At 61.5% G+C, this 19,520-nt stretch overlaps 1 protein-coding gene across 7 annotated transcripts; it reads right to left on the bottom strand.

The window, feature by feature from the left end:
- Positions 1–59: 59 nt before the first annotated feature.
- Positions 60–19,272, bottom strand: CIB2 (calcium and integrin binding family member 2). Of its 7 annotated transcripts, XM_045899262.3 has the most exons (8): positions 18,968–19,260; positions 14,594–14,628; positions 7,457–7,535; positions 7,028–7,112; positions 4,523–4,634; positions 2,876–3,023; positions 885–1,080; positions 60–719 (listed from the first exon to the last, which is right to left on the bottom strand). In XM_045899262.3, exons 4-8 carry the CDS (start codon positions 7,057–7,059, stop codon positions 698–700), a joined length of 510 nt encoding a protein of 169 aa, XP_045755218.1. In that variant the 5' UTR covers positions 7,060–7,112; positions 7,457–7,535; positions 14,594–14,628; positions 18,968–19,260; the 3' UTR covers positions 60–697. The 7 variants fall into 7 exon arrangements, with proteins under 7 accessions (XP_045755218.1, XP_045755215.1, XP_045755216.1 ...); XM_045899259.3 differs by lacking the exon at positions 7,457–7,535 and having other exon boundaries at positions 4,494–4,634; positions 18,968–19,272; XM_045899260.3 differs by lacking the exons at positions 7,028–7,112; positions 7,457–7,535 and having other exon boundaries at positions 18,968–19,262.
- Positions 19,273–19,520: the final 248 nt, after the last annotated feature.

The following is a 19,520-nucleotide window of genomic DNA, read 5'->3' as shown; positions in this document are numbered from 1 at the left end:
GACCCACTAGTGATGGGATTTCAAGGAGCAAGAGCAAGGGACCATTGAGCACGTCCTAATGTCGGCAGACAGAGCACGGGGACGTCCAAGTGCTTTACTACCGGGAATTCACAAATGTGTGGACAGCACGCACCAGTGAGAATTCCACATCTTGGGGGGCAGGGGGTGTGGTGCCCAGGCCTCAGAGCCAGGGACAGGGACAGAGCCCTTGGCCCACTGTCCACACAGCTTCACATTGGGGGGTCGGGGGCGAAGGGGACCAGGCGGGGCTGGGGGGCAGCCCAGCTGTGGGTTTTGGAGAAAGACTGCATAGCTCGTGAAACCTTGTCCTCTTTCCCTTTTTGCTTTGCCCTGGGCCATCAGGACGCCTGCCCAGCACTTGGGACACGTCTGTATCCCCTGCCCCGTGAGGTCTCTGCCTTCCCCTCCCAGTGGGGCCGTTTCTGACAGGGAGAGGACTGCGGTCTGGGGGGCTCGGCGGCACAGATGGAGGGCCTGTGGCGGGGCCTGGGGAGGGCCCTGCTCCCCACACCCGCCTTCCCTGGTTAAGGATTTTTTGCTGAAAGGGCCAAGAAAATGTTGGTGGGTCTAACCCCAGAGGCCGCAGCCTCTTTTCTGGACAGCTCAGAGGTCACACTCGTGTAGACAGCAGACCCAGATGGTTGGCCTCGGGGCCCCTGCGCCCTCGGCAGTGTCCTCATATCCGGATGTGGAAGGTGCTGGAAAGAGAAGAAGGGCCCCTCAGCAGAAAGCCCACTGGCCCCCGGCCCAGGGCACAGTCCCCTAGGAGGACGGGGAGGACACAGCTGACCTCCTCTGGGGGGGAGGGCGGGCGGTGGGCCCAGCTGTCCCCGGGGACCCCAGCCCCAGCCACGGGGCTGCACCTGAGGAAGTCGGGGGCCTTGGCAATCATGTCCTCAAAGTCCGCGAAGCCCAGTTTGCCGTCGCCGTCCAGGTCGGCCTCCTCGATGACCTTTTCACACACGAGCACCACCTCGTCCTCGTCCAGCTCCGACTTGGTGAGCCGTGCCAGCGTGCGCTCCAGGTCCTCCTTACAGATGAAGTTGTCCGTGTTGAAGTCTGCGGGCAGGGACAGGGGGTGCTCAGGCCGGGGCTCCCTCCGACATCCTGCCCCCGGTGCCCCGGCCCAGGATGAACAGCACATCCGACGAGCCAACACTCACCCCCGTAAGACCCCACGATGGTCACAGGTCCAAACCTGGCCCTCCTGGCCACAGCCCGCGGTGGGCCCTATGTTCCCTCTGGAGTGGAGGAAACAGGCCCAGGGGGCCAAGCCACTGAATCAAGGTCAGAGGGCGGCTCGGGGGGGGAGCCAGGACGCTGACCAGGCCTGTTTGCCACTAAGCGCTCACCCCCCACGGCCACGTTCTCTCAGCTGCACTCGCAGCGCCCCCCGCCAGGCGCGGCGGTGGTCAGGAGACTCGGAAGCCCTGGAAAGGAGGCCCAGGCCGGTCTCTGTGCACAGAGCAGCTGCGTGCTCTGGTCCCACTTGGCAGAAGGCACCACACTGCCCAAAGCACGGCCACACGGCTCGCGGCGGTGACACGACACGCTGCCCACCGCTTGCAGCTCAGCTCCCAGATCTCTGTCTCTCCCACCCGTCGGGCCAGCAAATGCCCATTCGTCCTCCAAGTTTCAGATCAAACACCACCTTCGGGGGGCTTTCAGACCGCCGCCCCCCACCGCCGAGCCCCCACGGCGGGCCACACCCCGACACGTGCAGGAGTGACGGAGAGCCTGGCGGCCGGCTGAATGGCACGCACTCTGCCTCGCGGCAGCGCCTACACAAGCCGAGCAGTAGGTCCAGGTTCATACACGGATGAAGAAACAGGGTCCTGCAGAGGCACGTGACCGGAAGGGACACCCCCGGTCGGGGCTGGACCCCAGAGCCAGCCCCTTGGCAGGCACCCGCAGGCACTGGCCCGGGGCGGGGGGATCGACCTCCACCCCCGCAGGGGTGCCAGGACGCTTTGCGGAGATGTGCAGGCTGACTGGCCGGCTGGATTCCTGGGCCCCTCTGATGGGAAGGAGCTGAGGCCCAGGAAGGGGGTGACGCTTGCTGCGAGTCAGGCCGCGACTCTCCTGAGCACCAAACCCCGTATCCCAGTCGCCTTTCCTGCTGTTCCACAGCTGGGGCAGCAGGGAGCCTGGGTGCCCCCATACCTGTCCCCACCTGCCCCCACGCCCCTCGCTGCAGACAACAGCCTGCCCCGCGTGATGCCCCACACACGATGCCAGGGGTCCGAGGCTGGAGGGTGATGGGTGCAGTGGGGCGCAGCTCGTGGATGGTGGGCCCACTGCCACCATCCCTGATGCACACGCACAAGGGGGTGCCGCGTGCACCCAGACCAGGCCTCCGAAAGGGGCATGGCTGCTAAAGAATGAAACAGCCGGAGAGGCCTGCAGCCACGGGCTGGTCAGAGGTGCTGGGACAAGCAGGTCTGCGTGGCTTTTCTGCTAGCACCAGCCCGGCTCTCCCTGGAGCTCGGTGTCCCCATGGGAGGGCAGGCCAGCTGCGTGAAGTTGTCTTCTCTGGGGCCGGCGTGACCATGGCCCTGGGAGCCCTGCTGCCCGGCCCAGGCGCCCTCTCCAGCCCCCGGCCTCTGGCTCACGCGTCCAGACCTGGAACTGCCCTGCCCCCCCGGAGCCCAGGGCACCCGGTCCAAGCTCCTCGGCTGGCTCCTCGCAGCCTGACCTGCAACCTCCCTGGGCTCACAGCGCTGGTGTCTCACCCCAGGGAAGCCTGGCACCTCCTTGCTGCTCTCTCCACGGGGCACGCCCACCCCCACTGTGGTGTCCACAGACCCCCCCCCCCAACTCCCAGGACCCCCACAGGTGCCCTCCAGGCCCCTACCGTAGATCTTGAAGGCATAGTTTGCCTTGAGCTCCCGGGGAGCCGACTCGCACAGCACGGAGAACATGTCCACGAAGTCGTTGAAGGTGAGGTTCCCCTGGCCGTCCTCAGAAAAAGCCTCCACGATCCTTTCCTTGAAGGGGTTCTCCTGCAGGAAACAGCCACAGCGGTGGTGTGGGTGCAGGGTGACCGAGAGCACGGGACAGAGGCCTCGGACGAGTGAGCTAAGCCATCTGAGCCCCCACGGCCGCCCGTGCAGCGGGAATGAGAGCCGGGCCTGCCTGGCTGGGGGTGGGGGTGGGGGAGGGGACGGCTGGGGGGCGCGAGGCGGGCGTGGGGCTCCCCGGTTACGAGCAGAGCTGGCGGGGCCAAGGTGCACTCACCACAGGCACTGCCCCGTCTCAGGCAGGGCGCCACCCCACTGCCCAGAGGGACGCACGGGCAGCCCTGGGCTAAGCCGGGTCAGGCCAGGGTCGTGGGAGGCAGAAGTGGGGCCCCCAAGGCTTGGAGAAAGGGGCCGGGACAAGCAGCAAGACTCGGAGCGCCAGTCAGAGCCCAGGCCATCATCAGCCCGCTCGGGGCCTCCTGCTCCGGGAGCTGCACCCCCGACTCCGTCCTCTCGTCCCACGTCTCTCAGGGCTCACTCTTCCTAGAGTCCCCACCCCAACTCCATGCCGAGCCAGGAAGGCTCAGAAACCACCTGCGTGGTGACTGCCAGAGGGCCCCATGCCCCTGCATCGACCTCCAGGCCACAGCTCAGGCCCTTCTCTGGGCTGGCGGGCACGTGCCAGGGCCAAGCCTGGGCCTCACTGTCCCTGGGGATGGAGGTCAAGCCGGGACATGGGCCCGAAAGGACGCCACGTGGTGCCCTGATCCTGAGTCACACATCCAAGGCCTGGCGAAAGGCTCCTGGCCAAGTCCCACAGCGGGATGCGGTTGTGCCCCGAACGCTGGTCTTCCTTACCCCTGGCGGGCACTGGATGCATTGTGGGCAAGGAACTCATTAAGGGAAACTTTCCTGTCGAACGTACATGTGCTGTGAGGTCCAGCAGCATCAGCTGGAAAACAATCTCGGCCCCCTCCACCCAGACCTGCTGACCCCGAGCGGCATTCTGACAAGATCGGCAGGTCTGAGAAGGGTTGGTGGGGATGGCCTGAGGTGACAGGCGAAAGCCAGACAAGGCGGAGACAGAGAATCATCTGAAAAGGCAGACACAAGCGGGTGCCTGGGGGGCTCGGTTGGTTCAGTGTGGGACTCTTGGACTTGGCTCGGGTCATGATCTCAGGGTCGTGGGATCGAGCCCCACGCCGGGCTCCATGCTCAGCATCTGCTTGTCCCTCTCCCTCTGCGCCTCCCCCTTACTCGCTCTCCCTCTCAAGTAAATAAATAAAATCTTAAAAAAAAAAAGCAGGCAAGTTCCGCCACGCAGAGCCGACTGGCCATTCCACAAAGGGGCGAGCGGGCGAGCACAGCCCCTCAGGCAGCCCCCGTGGCGCAGCTCACATGTTCAGAGAGCGCAGGGGAGCGAGCAGGCACAGACAGGTTCAGTGAGCCTCTGAGGGTGGAGCCGGCCTCAACCCGGGTCTGGGGGCATCTGCTGCCAACCCCCCAGCCCACCTGCCCGGCAGCAGCGGCCTCTCTCGTACCCGGAGCTCCGGCATCTGGACGATGAGGCTCATGGGCACGTGGACGATGGGACTCTTCCTGTAGTCCATGGGGACGAGGTTGGGGGCCAGCTCGTAGAATCGTGCGTGGAGCCTGCGAGGGAGGCAGAGGGGAAGGGCTGGAGGGGGTGCAGCCCCGGAGCCCCCAGCTGCCGATGCTGCCCCACCTGCACCCCGGCCTCCTACACAGCAACCCCCCCAACGGGCCCTTGCTCTGCCCACAGGGCGTGGGACCTGTGAGGGAGGCTGCTTCTGCCCGGACCCCCGTGCCGATAAGCAGGTCGCGTCCTGGCCCTTCGCACCACCCCCACCAGGCCGGCCCCCACCTGCAGGGGTCTGCAACCAGACCTTTTGTGTCCCCCTTTGGGCTCCTGTAAGGGCCTTCTATGTGCTAGGCATGTCACCTCATTTAATGCTCCCCATGGGGGCGCAGATACACAGCTCAGCAAACCGGGGCCTGAGGAGGCTAGGAGCCATTTGTCTAGGACCACCCAACTACAGCCATCGGGGTCCGTGGCGGGAGCGAAGGCCTGGAGTCCAGAGCAGAGCTCTTCACCACTCCGCCCAGGCCTAAGGCTGCTGAAGCCTGGGCCGTCTGCTGCCCCGTCCCCCCGCCCCCACTCACCCACAGGAAGCCCCTGTGAACGGCCCCCGGACCCTGGGCCCGGTCCCCAGCCCCTCCCACCTCTCTGGGCGCCCAGCCATCCCGGCTATCCAGGCCTCTCTGCCCGTGTCCCTGGGACCACACCTCTAACAGCCCAGACAAGAGCGCCAACTCCCAGCCCCAGACAAGTTCAACTTAGGAGGGGCACGGAGCAGGGGCTGAGGCGGGCTCCTGGCCCAAGGTGAGGCCCCAGGCGAGGCCCAGGACTGTCGGGGTGGCATCAAAGTGGACCCAGAGCTCCGGGCCCCACCTGCCCTGCTCCCCCAAAGCCTGGTCTTCTTGCAAGTGGCCGACCCCGTGGCAGGCCCGTCAACACAGCCACCCAGCCCTCTCCAGCGGAGCGGGGAGGTACGTGCCTGGCTCACACAGGTGACAACAGCCCCGTCTACGGAGTGCTCACCGTGGGCCCCGCTCTGGGTCAGTCCCCCGTGTGGGTGACTCGGTGTCACCCCCACACCGCCCCGAGATGCAGGCGTCACCCTCTCCACTGTTTCAGGGGAGGAAACTGAGGCTCCGAGGGTTAAGTGCCTGCCCCAGCACACCAGCCAGTGAGTGGTGGGGCTGGGACTCGAACCCAAGACTCTCCGGGTTCCAACCATTTGGCTCCTCCCAGCCCATGGACAGCTGGCTCAGAGCAAAGTGCCAAAGTGCCGCGAGCACGCTGTCGGCCACAGATTCCCGTAAACGTCCTGAAATCACAAGAAAGCTCCGTGGCTTAGAAACACAGAGCTGGAGGGAAACAAGCGGAAGCCCGTGGCCTGGGTGGGAGCGGGTGAACAGAGCGCGGGGTGACGGGACCACGCAGGACTCCCCACCAGGGGGCAGTCAAGGGCGTCTTTTGCTCTTGCTTTACACAGAACCAGAACCGGGCTTCCAAATCACAATTTATGCAACTGGTGTTGCTGGTGTTGCATACTTTTTTTTTTTTTTTTAAAGATTTTATTTATTTATTTGAGAGAGAGAGAATGAGAGAGAGCACATGAGAGGGGGGAGGGTTAGAGGGAGAAGCAGACTGCCTGCCGAGCAGGGAGCCCGATGCGGGACTCGATCCCGGGACTCCAGGATCATGACCTGAGCCGAAGGCAGTCGCTTAACCAACTGAGCCACCCAGGCGCCCTGGTGTTGCGTACTTGACGGGTGCGTTCAACCTCCAACTGTTACACTGCGCCCCCCACCCCGACCTGATGCTGCGTGCTCCTGGGCATCGCCCGACCCCTCCAAGGTGCCGTGGGGTCGAGTCAGGCGGCGGCTGAGCCCGCACCTCGCTCACTGGTGGGCTGACCCACGGGCTAGTCAACTTCCCTTCCCCCTACTGTCCTCACGTGTGGGGGTCCAAGAGGGTGGTGCTACGAAAGCGAGCCGGCCCTCAGCTGCCTGTCTGTCAGGGGCACCCGCCAGGGGGGCTGGGGAGAGGGGCGCAGGGCTGGCAGGTTGGCGCGTCCCCGGGGTGGGGAGGCCAACTTCTGCCCTGACTCTAGGACCAACTGACATGACCATTTTTTTTTTCTTTTTAGGAAAACTCGAAGAGAATTTGGAAGTCTGAATCGCTGTGGGAGAAACTCCAAACGAGGACCTGCGCCCCTGCTACCCCCTCCCGGCGCAGGGCCCCGCTGAGTTCACGGAGGCCGTCAGTCCCGCCGTCAGTCCCGCCCTCAGGCCTGGGACAGGGCTGACCCCAGTGCATGGGGCAGACAGGTAAGGGCCTGCCCTCTTGTTTCAGAAAGTCAGCAAGAACCCTGCCAGCTGAACCCAATGGGCAGCATCCAAAACGGACCGACGGCACCTACACACGCAGGTGCCAGAAGCTCATACAACGTGGGTACCTCAGGTCCAACAGTACCGAAGACGAACGCATTCAGACCACGCCGGATTTCCACCAGGAACACGAGAATGTTCGGGAATCTGTGACTAACGTCATATCAATAGGTAAAAAAAATATTTTTATTAACTCGGTAGCTGCATTTATGACTGGATGGTTGTACGAACACAGGAAAAACCCCCCAAAAGCATGCACGCCATGGCGCCCAAAGGATGGCGCCCGCAGGTGGGGCAGACAGGAGTGAGGAGAGGGGCTGGCTGCCACTTCCTCCTTCACCCACTGCCCGACTGCTTGCATTTTTGGAATATTTACTAACAGAAATAAGCATTTTTAAAGTATCAATTTTTATCAGTCATAAAGCTTAAAATCCTTAGTAGAACGGAAGCAAAAGGCTGCTGTATCCCACACCAACACCACACTTAAACAGACCTACCAGAGACCCCAGAAACGCGGGATGCCCGGGAGTGCCGGTCACCGTGGCCAGCGAGGGAAACAGGTGGCGTAGGGAAATGCTGGAAAGGAGGGGGCAAACCGTTTGCCAAAACTAAGCGTAAGCAGTTTAAAAACCATCTGAATGAGAAAGGGCTCAGCAGCCCTTCTGCGCCAGATAGTTTTCTACGTGCAGCATCCGCCACCAAGACGCCCCAAAACAACAAAGTATAAAATAAACTCCAAGCGTGTAAACGGACAGGAGGCGTTCAGGGGGTGGGGTAAGTGCCACTATTTTCCTGATTGGAATCCCATAGTGGTGACAACCACTTCACTTTTGTGCCCAATGAACGCAACTTTCACTGCAACCTGCAGCAGGTTCATTTGAGAACTTGCCGACCTGACTCAGAAGTCCGTGTGGCACAATAAAGGCAGGAGAGTGGGGACGGCCCTGAAGCCAGAGCCTCTGGGGTGTCTGCCCCTCGGGTGTGGGAACAGCTGGGAGGAACAGGAGGTCACCGTGGGGCGCAGACAGGCGCACGTGTGAAGGAGGGTGGCCCGTGACAGAGCACTGGAAATCACCGGGAGGAACGGATTCTTCTGGAAGTTGCGCACTGGTTGGCAGTCCACATTTGGGCCTAGCTTGTGTGTAACAATGATTAAATTAAATCAGTAATCCAAACTGTAGTTGCCAAAATGTACAAATTAAAACGCTGCAAGAAGAAGCTGGATCCGCCCAAGGCAACGAGCCGCTGGAGCAGTTCCCAGAGGACCTGGGAGCGACCCCACCGATGGGGGCAACCCCACCGACGGGGGCTCCATTATTTACAGCGCGTGTGGTCCGACTGGGACCGTCAGTGCACAATCGGGGGACAGAGGACAATGATACAACAGCCAGTGTGATGGGGCGGCTGGCGGTGCGGATGCGGGCGGGGGGGCGTCAGCAGTAAAAATCAAAAGCCTTAAATATGTCTATCCCTTTGATCCAGAAACCTGTTGGAAATGCATCCCAAAGAAATGATCCCAGGGGCGCCTGGGTGGCTCAGTCGTTAAGCGTCTGCCTTCGGCTCAGGTCATAATCCCAGGGTCCTGAGATCGAGCCCCGCATCAAGCCCCGCATCGGGCTCCCTGCTCGGCGGGAAGCCTGCTTCTCCCTCTCCCACTCCCCCTGCTTGTGTTCCCTCTCTTGCTGTGTCCCTGTCAAATAAATAAAATCTTAAAAAATAAATAAAAATAAAAAAAATAAAATTTAACTGGTGCCCTGGGGCACCTGGGTGGCTCAGTCATTAAGCGTCTGCCTTCGGCTCAGGTCATGGTCCCAGGGTCCTGGGATCGAGCCCCGCGTCGGGCTCCCTGCTCCGCGGGAAGCCTGCTTCTCCCTCTCCCACTCCCCCTGCTTGTATTCCCTCTCTCGCTGTATCTCTCTCTGTCTATAAATAAAATCTTAAAAAAAAAAAGAAAGAAATGGTCCCAGAGCTGTGGGTTCCACTCGCTGCAGCACTAACTCTAAGGGCGGCATGAACACCTGCGCGTCCAACTACATGAACTAAGGACGTGGCGAGATCATTCTTCTCACCTGTTATTACAGTTTGCCTAAGGAAGAGCAATTTTTTTTAAAGATTTTATTTATTTATTTGAGAGAGAGAACGAGATAGAGAGAGCATGAGAGTGGGGAGGGTCAGAGGGAGAAGCAGACTCCCCGCCGAGCAGGGAGCCCGACGCGGGACTCGATCCCGGGACTCCAGGACCATGACCTGAGCCGAAGGCAGTCGCTTAACCAACTGAGCCACCCAGGCGCCCAGGAAGAGCAATTTTAAGCAAAATATAAAGCAACACATTACGAATTTTTGATAAACACCCACGAAGGAACAATACTGGTCTGACAGACGGCACAAGGTTCTATCCACAGAAAGGGTCATGGTTATGATCTCTGAGGGGCTGCATTACAGCTCGTGTTTTCTCTTCTCTTGACTGGCTCTGTTTTCGAACTTTCCTGTGCCGTCATGTGTCACAGAACATAGAACATCTAAGTAACTAAGGCAGACCATACAGAGTCTGTCCAAGGTGGAGAAGCCACGGCACAATAAAGTCACGTGCAGGCGAGCACCCCGGGGCACCCCGTACTGGGGAGACAGGCTCACTGGGGCAGAGGGGAGTCAGAGCACATCCTCACACCTGTAGGAAGAGAGCTGGGGGGGCGCTGCCCGCTCAGGCTCAGTGTGGGGGTGGGAGAGCTGTGCCCTGGGTCCACCGGGGGCGGGGGCCAGGGCGGGACCTGCCCAGAGGTTATCTATGAGCCATGGCTGCCAGAGGGCTGGGCCCCAGGCTGCAAAGAACCACTGCTCCTCAGGTTACCTCCCCGCCATCTGGTCAGTACTTGGGGTGCAGCTCAGCAGGTGTGGTGGGCCCAGGGGGAGCGGCACTGGAAGGTCCTTGGGAGGGGCCCTGGCTCTGGGGCCTAGCTCTGCTGCTGACCTGCTGTGCGCACTGCTGAGCTGGTCCCTGCTCCTTGCCCTCTCTGGGCTCTGGCCTCAGGTGCCCTGCCTGGCCCTGAGATTTGACCAGTGGAGAGGGCCCCCCTGGCAAGGGTGGGTGGGCCCTGGTACGTCCCGCTGGCCCTTGCTGGGGCCCAGACAGAAGGCTGGACAAAAGTGAAGGGGTCAAAACCGGAACAGAGCTATCGTGCTTTCTCCAGAGACATTAATCCCACGCGCTGCCTGGTCTCACCACCCTTCCTGCAGGCACGCGGGTGGGCCACAAGGCCACAGGCAGCCCTGCATTGTGCTGACCACCACAGTCGCCCTGGCCCTCCCAGCCACAGGGGCCCCGGGGAGGGGGGGCGACTGCTCCAGGGAGCACTGCCATCTCCACAGTGCCCCCCAGCAGACCCCAGGGCTCCTGGCATAGAGGTCTTCTTCCTGACAAGACCACTCTGCAGAGGAAGCACTGTGAGTGTGAACACCCAGTGAGCGTGAACAGCCAGTGAGTATGAACACGCAGTGAGTGTGAACACCCCGGTGAGTGTGAACACCCCGGTGAGTGCAAACACCCCAGTGAGTGCGAACACCCAGTGTGAACACACAGTGAGTGTGAACAGCCAGTGAGTGTGAACACGCAGTGAGTGTGAACACCCAGTGAGTGCAAACACCCCGGTGAGTGTGAACACCCCAGTGAGTGTGAACAGCCAGTGAGTGTGAACACGCAGTGAGTGTGAACAGCCAGTGAGAACGAAAATGCAGTGAGTGTGAACACCCCGGTGAGTGTGACCATGCAGTGAGTGTGACCATCCAGTGAGTACGAACATGCAGTGAGTGTGAACACCCCAGTGAATGCGAACACCCAGTGAGTGTGAACACCCAGTGAGTGTGAACAGCCAGTGAGTACGAACACGCAGTGAGTGTGAACACCCCGGTGAGTGTGAACACGCAGTGAGTGCAAACACCCCGGTGAGTGCGAACACCCAGTGAGTGTGAACAGTGAGTACGAACACGCAGTGAGTGTGAACATGCAGTGAGTGCAAACACCCCAGTGAGTGCGAACACCTAGTGTGAACAGCCAGTGAGTGCGAACACCCCGTGAGTGTGAACACAGTGCAAACATCCAGTGAGTGCGAACACCCAGTGAGCGTGAACACGCAGTGAGTGCAAACACCCCGGTGAGTGTGAACACCCCAGTGAGTGCGAACAGCCAGTGAGTGCGAACACCCCGGTGAGTGTGAACATGCAGTGAGTGCAAACACCCCAGTGAGTGTGAACATCCAGTGAGTATGAACATGCAGTGAGTGCGAACACCCTGTGTGAACACAGTGCAAACATCCAGTGAGTGCGAACACCCAGTGAGCGTGAACACGCAGTGAGTGCAAACACCCCGTGAGTGTGAACACAGTGCAAACATCCAGTGAGTGCGAACACTCAGTGAGCGTGAACACGCAGTGAGTGCAAACACCCCAGTGTGAACACCCCAGTGAGTGCGACCACGCAGTGTGAACAGCCAGTGAGTACGAACACACAGTGAGTGTGAACACCCCGGTGAGTGTGAACATGCAGTGTGAACACACAGTGAGTGTGAACAGCCAGTGAGTGCGAACACCCCGGTGAGTGTGAACATCCAGTGAGTACGAACATGCAGTGAGTGTGAACACCCCAGTGAGTGTGAACACGCAGTGAGTGCGAACACCCAGTGAGTGTGAAGAGCCAGTGAGTATGAACACGCAGTGAGTGTGAACACCCCGGTGAGTGTGAACATGCAGTGAGTGCAAACACCCCAGTGAGTGCGAACAGCCAGTGAGTACGAACATGCAGTGAGTGTGAACACCCCGGTGAGTGTGAACATGCAGTGAGTGCGAACACCCCGTGAGTGTGAACACAGTGGAAACACCCCAGTGAGTGCGAACAGCCAGTGAGTGCGAACACCCCGGTGAGTGTGAACACGCAGTGAGTGCAAACACCCCAGTGAGTGTGAACATCCAGTGAGTACGAACATGCAGTGAGTGTGAACACCCCGGTGAGTATGAACATGCAGTGAGTGCAAACACCCCGGCGAGTGTGAACACCCCGGCGAGTGCGAACACCCAGTGAGTACGAACACGCAGTGAGTGCAAACACCCCGGTGAGTGCGAACACCCAGTGAGTGAGAACACCCAGTGGGCACGAACACGCAGTGAGTGTGAACACCCCGGTGGGTGTGAACACCCCGGTGAGTGCGAACACGCAGTGTGAACACCCCGGTGAGTGTGAACATGCAGTGAATGCAAACACCCCAGTGAGTGTGAACACAGTGCAAACATCCATTGAGTGTGAACACAGTGCAAACATCCAGTGAGTGTGAACACCCAGTGTGCGAACACGCAGTGAGTGCAAACACCCCCCAGTGACTGTGAACACACAGTGAGTGCGAACATCACAGTGTGTGAACACCCAGTGAGTGCAAACACCCCAGTGCGAACATCCCAGTGAGTGTGAACACCCCAGTGAGTGCAAACACACCAGTGTGAACGCCCCAGTGAGTACGAGCACCCCAGTGTGTGCAAACACCCCAGTGAGTGTGAACACACAGTGAGTGCAAACATCCCAGTGTGAACACCCAGTGAGTGCAAACACCCCAGTGTGAACACCCAGTGAGTGCGAACGCCCCAGTGAGTGCGAACACCCCAGTGTGTGCAAACACCCCAGTGAGTGCCAACACCCAGTGAGTGTGAACACTGTGGCAGAGCTGAATTAACCAGAGCAAGCTGCATCAGGAAGGGCCATCCAGTGAGGGGGGTGAGGGGGGGTCCTCTCCCCATTTGCACCCCAGGCCCGGTCTGGGCTTGGGTGGAGCTACAGCGGCTGGGCTGCTGAAGTGTTCAGAGGGCTCAGATTTGGGCAGCCCAGGGCTGTGGGTAGGGAGGTCCCCCCATCTGCCAAGGGACAAGGGACACCCCCAAAGACCTACCAGGTTTAGTCTAATCCCTGGCCTGGCCTTTGTGCCACCCTGTCCCCACGGGCAGCCTCGCTGCTCCCAGGAAGACCACTGGAGGTGGGGGTGGGGTGAAGCAGGCCTGTGTCCTTGGCCCTGCAGCTCCGAGCCGGGAACATTCTCTCAGGGCAACTCAATGGGTCCTCAGCCATGCGATCTTCCGGCGCTCACTGGGGGCTAACACGCACTGCACCCAGTGACAGTGCGGGGAACCTGGGTCCCGGCCGACTGCAACTTCGCAGGGAGCCGGGCACCTGAGCCCGCAGGACGCTGGGAGAGCAGTGGCAGGAGTGCGGGGCTGGCGGGGCTGGGGGGCGCTCATGGAGCAGGTGGTGGTGGGCGTGAACGGGGTGCAGGAATGCGGTGGGTGGAGGAGGTGGAGAAGCGGCTGCCAGGCGGTGGGGACAAGCTCTTGCTGCCAGAGCGGAAACAGCCATGGGCCTCCGAAGCCCAGCCTGGGTGTGGCCACTGCAGCGGTGGGGGCTCCCCGCACAGAGAACCCATGCGATGAGGCTTCCGGGAGGGTCCGTGCCAAGACGTGCCACGGCGATGCCACCGGCAATGGCTGCTGTTGCAGTTCTGAGCGCCGTCCTGTCCAGATGGGGACCCCACCCCACGCATCACTCAAGCCACAGACCCAATCCCGTGTTCCAAACACCACGCCCTGGTGTTCCTGCCTGTCAGCCACGCGGGGAGGCATGCATCATGGTCCCCACTTTACAGGAGAGACGGAGGCTCGGCGAGGCTCCCAGCTTGCCCAAGGCCACAGAGCCGGCAAGTGGGAGCAGCCCCGGTCTGCAGATGCCACAGCCTGGGGCCTGTGCCCCCCACCCTGCCTCTCCAGGGTGGTGGACGTGGGTGTCCCCAGCTACCCAGTGGACAGGCTGGAAGAGCAGCCTGGGCAGAGGAGAAAGGACACTGCCCATCTGAACAGAGTGGTCAGGACAGTGACAAAGCACAGCATGCCCAGGAAGCTGTTCCAGGCTCTACCCCAGCCTGCCCATCGACCTCCAGGGAAAGCAGTCCCGTGACCCTGCCGGCTTTTAATGCCACCTGGAAGCTGGGGCCAGGTTTCCTGGCCCACTGTCTGATCCTGGAGCTCTAAGCTGCCAACCCTTCATCTCTTCCATCAAAGCCCAAAGAAAGGGGTTGTCCTGGAAAGGGAAGAGCACCTGGTGGGCAGCTCAGGGGTGGTGTGGGCATGCAGGCCATGGCCTTGACTTCTGGACCTCCCAGGAGCAGGAGGGCATCAGAGCTGGAGCCAGAGGGCCCTGAGGGCCTGCTAGTCTATCAGACAGGGAGCCCCTAGTCTGACAGATCCCTGGACACGGTGACAGCAAGGGGTCTGCAGTCAGAGGCCAGGTCTTCCATGACTCTGGCCAACTGCTAAGCCCCACCTGCAAAGTGGGGATAAAAGGATTCTCCTGTTACAAGGTCACAGTGAGGATTAAATGAGCGTCTGAAACCACCCACCACAGCGCCTGGCACCCAGGACGGAGAGGCCCAATTCCTGGCAGAGGGATGTGGGCGTGGGGGGGGGGGGGGGGCGGCACGTTCTCAAGTTCATGGCGGCCTGCGCTCGCGGATGCTCTTCCTCAGTTCCAGCTGGCTCACCCAGCCCAGGCGGGGGTCCCAGCCCCTGCCCCCGTCCCAGCTCCGAAGGGTGAACAGAAGCCACACTTACTTGAGGATGTCCTTCTTACTGAAGAAGGTGCAGTCCTGCAAAGGGAAAACACACACACAGTCCCTTACAAGTCCCTGGCTCCTTTCTCCCTGGGGACCTCACAGAAGACTCACTCCTGCCCCGCCCCCGCTCCCCCATGGCCCGGCCCCGCCCCTGGCCAAGAGCCGCTGCTTCCTGAAGCTTCTGACCTGGCCCGGGGACTGTGTGCATGGTGTTGGGGAGGGCATTTACAGGCAGATGGAGAGGTCAGAGGTGGATGCCACTGCAGACTGTCCTGAGGGACAAGGGCTGCAGGGCCTCAGCTGCAGGGGTGTGCCATCCACACTGCGAGCCGGGTGGCTCTGGGGGCTGTGTGTGGGGGTGGCTGTGAGCAGAGAGAGAGCCCCAGGTCCACAGGCTGGGGAACACCTGCATCTACCCGGCCTCTGAAGCCTCACACACAGATGAGGTCACACAGGGAGGCCGTGGAGGCTAGGAGTGTGGGGCAGGTGGGCAGGGAGGGACTGGTGGCATCTGGCCAGAGGAAGGGCGGAGGCTGCTAGGGACCCCCAGGCAGGTGTTTCTCAGGGTGGGGCCAGCATGCACGTCCTACGGTTGCCAGGTCATAAACCCATCTCAGATGTCCTGCCCTTGTCTGGATGCCAGGCCACAGTGGGAAGTATGGAGGTGAAAAGCTCCCAGCAGCGGAAGGCTTTTGTTCTCATCCCTGCTGTCTGGCCCCTCTGCCTTTGCCCACCGCTGCCCCATGAGAGCAGGCGGCACCTTAGGCTCTGCAGAGCCCGAGCCTCCTGGGGCATGAGCGGAGCCGGCCCTGACGAGCGCTTGCGGCTGCTGCCCTGGACAGGACCTGAAGCCACTGGGCACCGGGGCAGCTGGACCGCACACTGAAGAGGGTCCCACTGGGCACCTGTGGGAGACCTGAGGAGGGGGAGCCGGCCCCATGTAGTCAGTCTGTCCTTCTGAGCCACATGCTGCTCCCCAGGGGTTGGACTAAGAGCCCTCACGTGGCCTTGGCCTTCTAGGAACCTAGGGGCTTCTCCTGGAGGGCTAGCTTTGCTGTAGGCCATAGCTCCTCTGCCCCGCCTCCCCCCCCAGCATGGACAGAGAACGCTCTGCCCTACAGGCCTAAGACTGAGGTGGCAATTGTGCAGACTGATTTCCTCAAGTCCCCAGATCCCTGGAGCAGGCCCCAAAGGCGGCCCAGCTGAGTCTTCCCGGTACAGACCTCCCTTGGCCCCAGGGCTGGCTCTATGGCCTGAAGGTGCTCAGCAGAAGGGCCAGGGTCTCCCACCCAGCCTGGTGGGGGTGTCAACATCACCACCAATGGGGAAAGGCCCTGGCTTCTGCTTTCTGTCCCCCTGGCCTATCCTCGCTTCCTCTCCTCTCTCCTCTGCCCTGGGTTGAAAAGTATCTGGGTCCTGACCAAGGGTCCTACAAGGAAAGATACACAAGTTTCTCACATGACCCTCGTCCCTTATCAAAACCACTTACATCTGTCCACGTCAACGGTCCTCAAGGCGTGGTTCCTGGACGGGCAGCACCCGATTCTCAGGCTCCACTCCAGACCTACTGCATCACAAACTCTGGGGGTGGGGGCCAGGAATCTGTGTCTTTAGATCTACCACCTCCAGTGATGCCAATGCTTGCTAAAGTGAGGGCCTCGGCTCTAGGGCAGAATCACTTGGGGAGCTGTTTAAATCTCCTGTGCCCTCTACCAGCAGCCCCAGACCCACACCAGCACCAGCCCCAGACCCAGAAGCCCCAGCAGCCCCAGCACCAGCATGAACCAGATCCATTAAAGCAGAATCCCTGAGTCTGGAGCCAGGCATCAGAGTTTTCAAAGCTACTCTGATGACTGCAACGTACAGCCCAGGCTGAGAACCACACCTCGACCAGGCCTGGTCTGTGGGGGCTCTGATTATCCAACTTTGTTCAGTCCTCATCACTAGCCTATGGAGGGGAGGGGGCACGCAGTGTCTCCCCATTCTATAGATGGGAAAACTGAGGCTCAGCGACACTGGTAGCTTGCTCTTAGCTGCACGTACAGCCCAGAAGGGCTGACTGCAAGCCAGGCCTCTGGGCTTCTTGCCCACGGTCCGCTGGCTGTGAACAGAGTCCACCCGTGAGCACCGCACACGACCACGTCCTGCTGCTGTGTGTATCGCGATACCTCGCACACCGCACGTGCTCAATATGCGCAGGTGGCACGAGGAGCCAGGCCTCTGCACAGAAACCTCCCACAGGCTGCAGAAGGTGTCCGTGAAGACGCTGACCCTGCCTCACCTAATGTTTCTCCTCTCTCTGAGCACCAACAAAGCTGCCGTGAACCTGCTCATCAACTGACGGTTTGCTTTTTCTGCTGTTGACTTATTTGCCTGGAGCTCATTGCAGAAAAGGAGCTCACGGGGGATGAATATGGCAGGAACCTTAAAAGCTTCTCAGGGTTCTGAGGAGCCTGCTGGTGTTTCGTAGTCACATTCCCAAATTCTTGTCTTGCTTTGGATCCTTAGGTGGAGATAGAAGAGGGGAGTCCCCAGGTGAGTTACGGGACTTGCTCGTAGCTGAAAATGTGGGCCGCCTGAGCACGAGCAGAGCAGGGCCAGAGCAGCAGTGGTGGGTTCTGGGGAAGGCAGGGAGCCCTGCTCTGCAGATGGAGGGGTCTGGGAGGTGGATCGATTGATCAGGAAGGCAGAGAAGTCTGGAGAGAAACATGAACTTGGGAACCATTGGCACCTGTGGAGGGGGGAGGGGGAAAGGGGAGGAGGCTGTAACCAGGGCCCTGGCTGGCGAGGAGCTGGCTGGACAGCAGAGGGAGGAGGACTGGGGCTCTCAGGTTTCCTGTGGATTGGGGGGGTGGGTAGGTGGCTGTAACTGGGGCCCTGACTGGCTGGACAGCAGAGGGAAGGGGACTGGGGCTCTCAGGTCTCTTCAGCTCTCATTTCTCCCAGTCTGCCTGGCTCTGGCAGGAGGATCACAACCCAACCCTGGGCCTGGCCCCGAAGCGTAACCCAATGCCGGGCTGGTCTGAGTGGAAACCCAGGCTTCCAGCCCCACGGGGCCACTTTTCACTTCTGAGCATGGTCTACCTGTTTGCCTGTGCCCACGTGGTCCCCTGGAATGCCTCCTTCTAGGCCTGCTCGAGGGCTCCACTGTCTCTGATCCTTGCAAAGCAAAAGCCCCCCATTCCCTCCTGGTGTTCCCTGGCCCACTAGGGCCCTCCCCTACAGCATGCCACACTGCCAGTCTCTCAGAAGGCTGGCCGGCCTCCAAGACCAAGAGCACACACAGGCCGCACCCCCAAACAAACGCAAAGAGCCTTGGGCTTGAGCCCTGACTGGCGCCTCAGCCTTTGTTTACTCCTCTGTGAAATGGGGCTGAAAACCACCCACTGTGAGGGCCCCCGTTCCAGAGTCTGGGACCACAGCAGGTGCCCCGTGACTGTGGCTCCCTGTGCCTTCTCAGGGCCTCACGTGAAGCTGACAACTATTAATGACAGTCAGGGTTTCTGAGAAGGGGCCTATTTTACGTCTGCCCACATCAGAGGGCTCCCACGTCCAGCCCGTTACCAAAATAACTACTGGGGAAGGCAGCAGGCAGCCTCGTGGCTCCCACAGCACAATCAGGGCGCCCTGCCTGGGGGGGTGGGGGAACAGGCATCACCTCGGGCCTCTTGGAGGAGGAAGAACGTCCAGGTTGCTGTAGACAGTCGGGGGTGGCTGCAGTGCACAGGGCAGGGCAGGGGCCTGGGAGGCGGGCCAGGGCCCCCGCGGGCCGGGTCTGGGGCTTCATCCTGCACCCGCGACCTGCACCCACTGGCGGGAGGGCTTTGGACCTCTGGTCTGGACAGTTTCGTGGCTCTGGAGGCAGGAGGTCCTAGAAGGGTCTTAGGGGGTGGCTGCTGGGGGACTCGGGGACCAGGAGATGGGGACTGGTCTCTGGCCTCCTCCTTGCTCCAAGTATTTCCATGCTGGGGCCAGAGGGAGAGACCCCTACAGTTAAACAAGACACTCCCAACTTAGAACTGCATTTGGGGGGATGCACCTCACTCCCGACCCAGACAGGACCCCACTCTCCTGGGCTGCTTTCTGGGATAGGGGACCCTCCCTCCAGCCGGCGTTTAATGACCCGCCAACTCCGTGCCAAGGTGGGCGCTGGGGCAGGTGGCTGGGGAGGGGGTCGCGTCCAGCCTGGGGCCGAGAGCAAGGAGCCTGAAGGCGGGTGAGGCGCGCCGGCGAGTATCTCCCCACTGGAAAGCGCTCTCAACGCAAGGGTGGGGAAACTGAGGCCCAAGGTCACGCTTCGAGCTGAAGGCAGGGGCAGGCTCTGCAGCCGGCACGCGGCGCGGAAAGCAGGGGAGGGCGGGCGCCGGCTCACCTGGTAGTTGTCCAGCTGCTCCTCCGTGAAGATGGTCTGCTTGTTGCCCATAGCGGCTGCTGCGCCGTCGCCCGGGCCCGAGCTCGCGGCACCCGGACCCGCCCCGCAGCCCCGCGGCCCCCCGGAGGCGGGAGCGCGACCGGGAGCCGGGCGGGGGGAGGCCGCGCGACCCCGCCCCGAGGTGCGGCGCACCCACCCCGTCAGGGGCAGCCCCTTCCCGCCGCGGGAGGTGCCGCCCGCCTCTCCCCTCCTCCGGCCGGGCGCGAGCGGGACTTCCGGCCCGATGGTGCCAGGACCACCAGCGGGGCGGGGCCAGGACCTCAGGCCGGGAGGAGCCAAGACTTCCGGCCGGGCGGGGCCTGGACCACCAGATGGGCGGGGCCTGGACCACCAGCGAGGCGGGGCCAGGACCTCAGGCCGGGAGGAGCCAAGACTTCCGGCCGGGCGGGGCCTGGACCACCAGATGGGCGGGGCCTGGACCACCAGCGGGGCGGTGCCAGGACCGCAGGCCGGGAGGGGCCAGGACCACCAGCGGGGCGGGGCCAGGACCTCA

Source organism: Mirounga angustirostris, unplaced genomic scaffold (genome assembly GCF_029215605.1).
Source record: "Mirounga angustirostris isolate CCGP_5_RB_7025 unplaced genomic scaffold, mMirAng1.0.hap1 SCAF_9, whole genome shotgun sequence".
NCBI classification, from domain to species: Eukaryota; Metazoa; Chordata; class Mammalia; order Carnivora; family Phocidae; genus Mirounga; species Mirounga angustirostris.
This window is presented reverse-complemented; position numbering and strand designations above follow the sequence as displayed.

Excerpts from the sequence above, each read along its gene's own strand:
- CIB2 (XM_045899259.3), bottom strand. The coding sequence starts at position 19,018 with ATGGGCAACAAGCAGACCATCTTCACGGAGGAGCAGCTGGACAACTAC. Across the intron at positions 1,081-2,875 it reads CTATGCCTTCAAGATCTACG|ACTTCAACACGGACAACTTC; the intron begins GTAGGGGCCTGG and ends CCCTGCCCGCAG. Across the intron at positions 720-884 it reads AAGGCCCCCGACTTCCTCAG|CACCTTCCACATCCGGATAT; the intron begins GTGCAGCCCCGT and ends TTCTCTTTCCAG.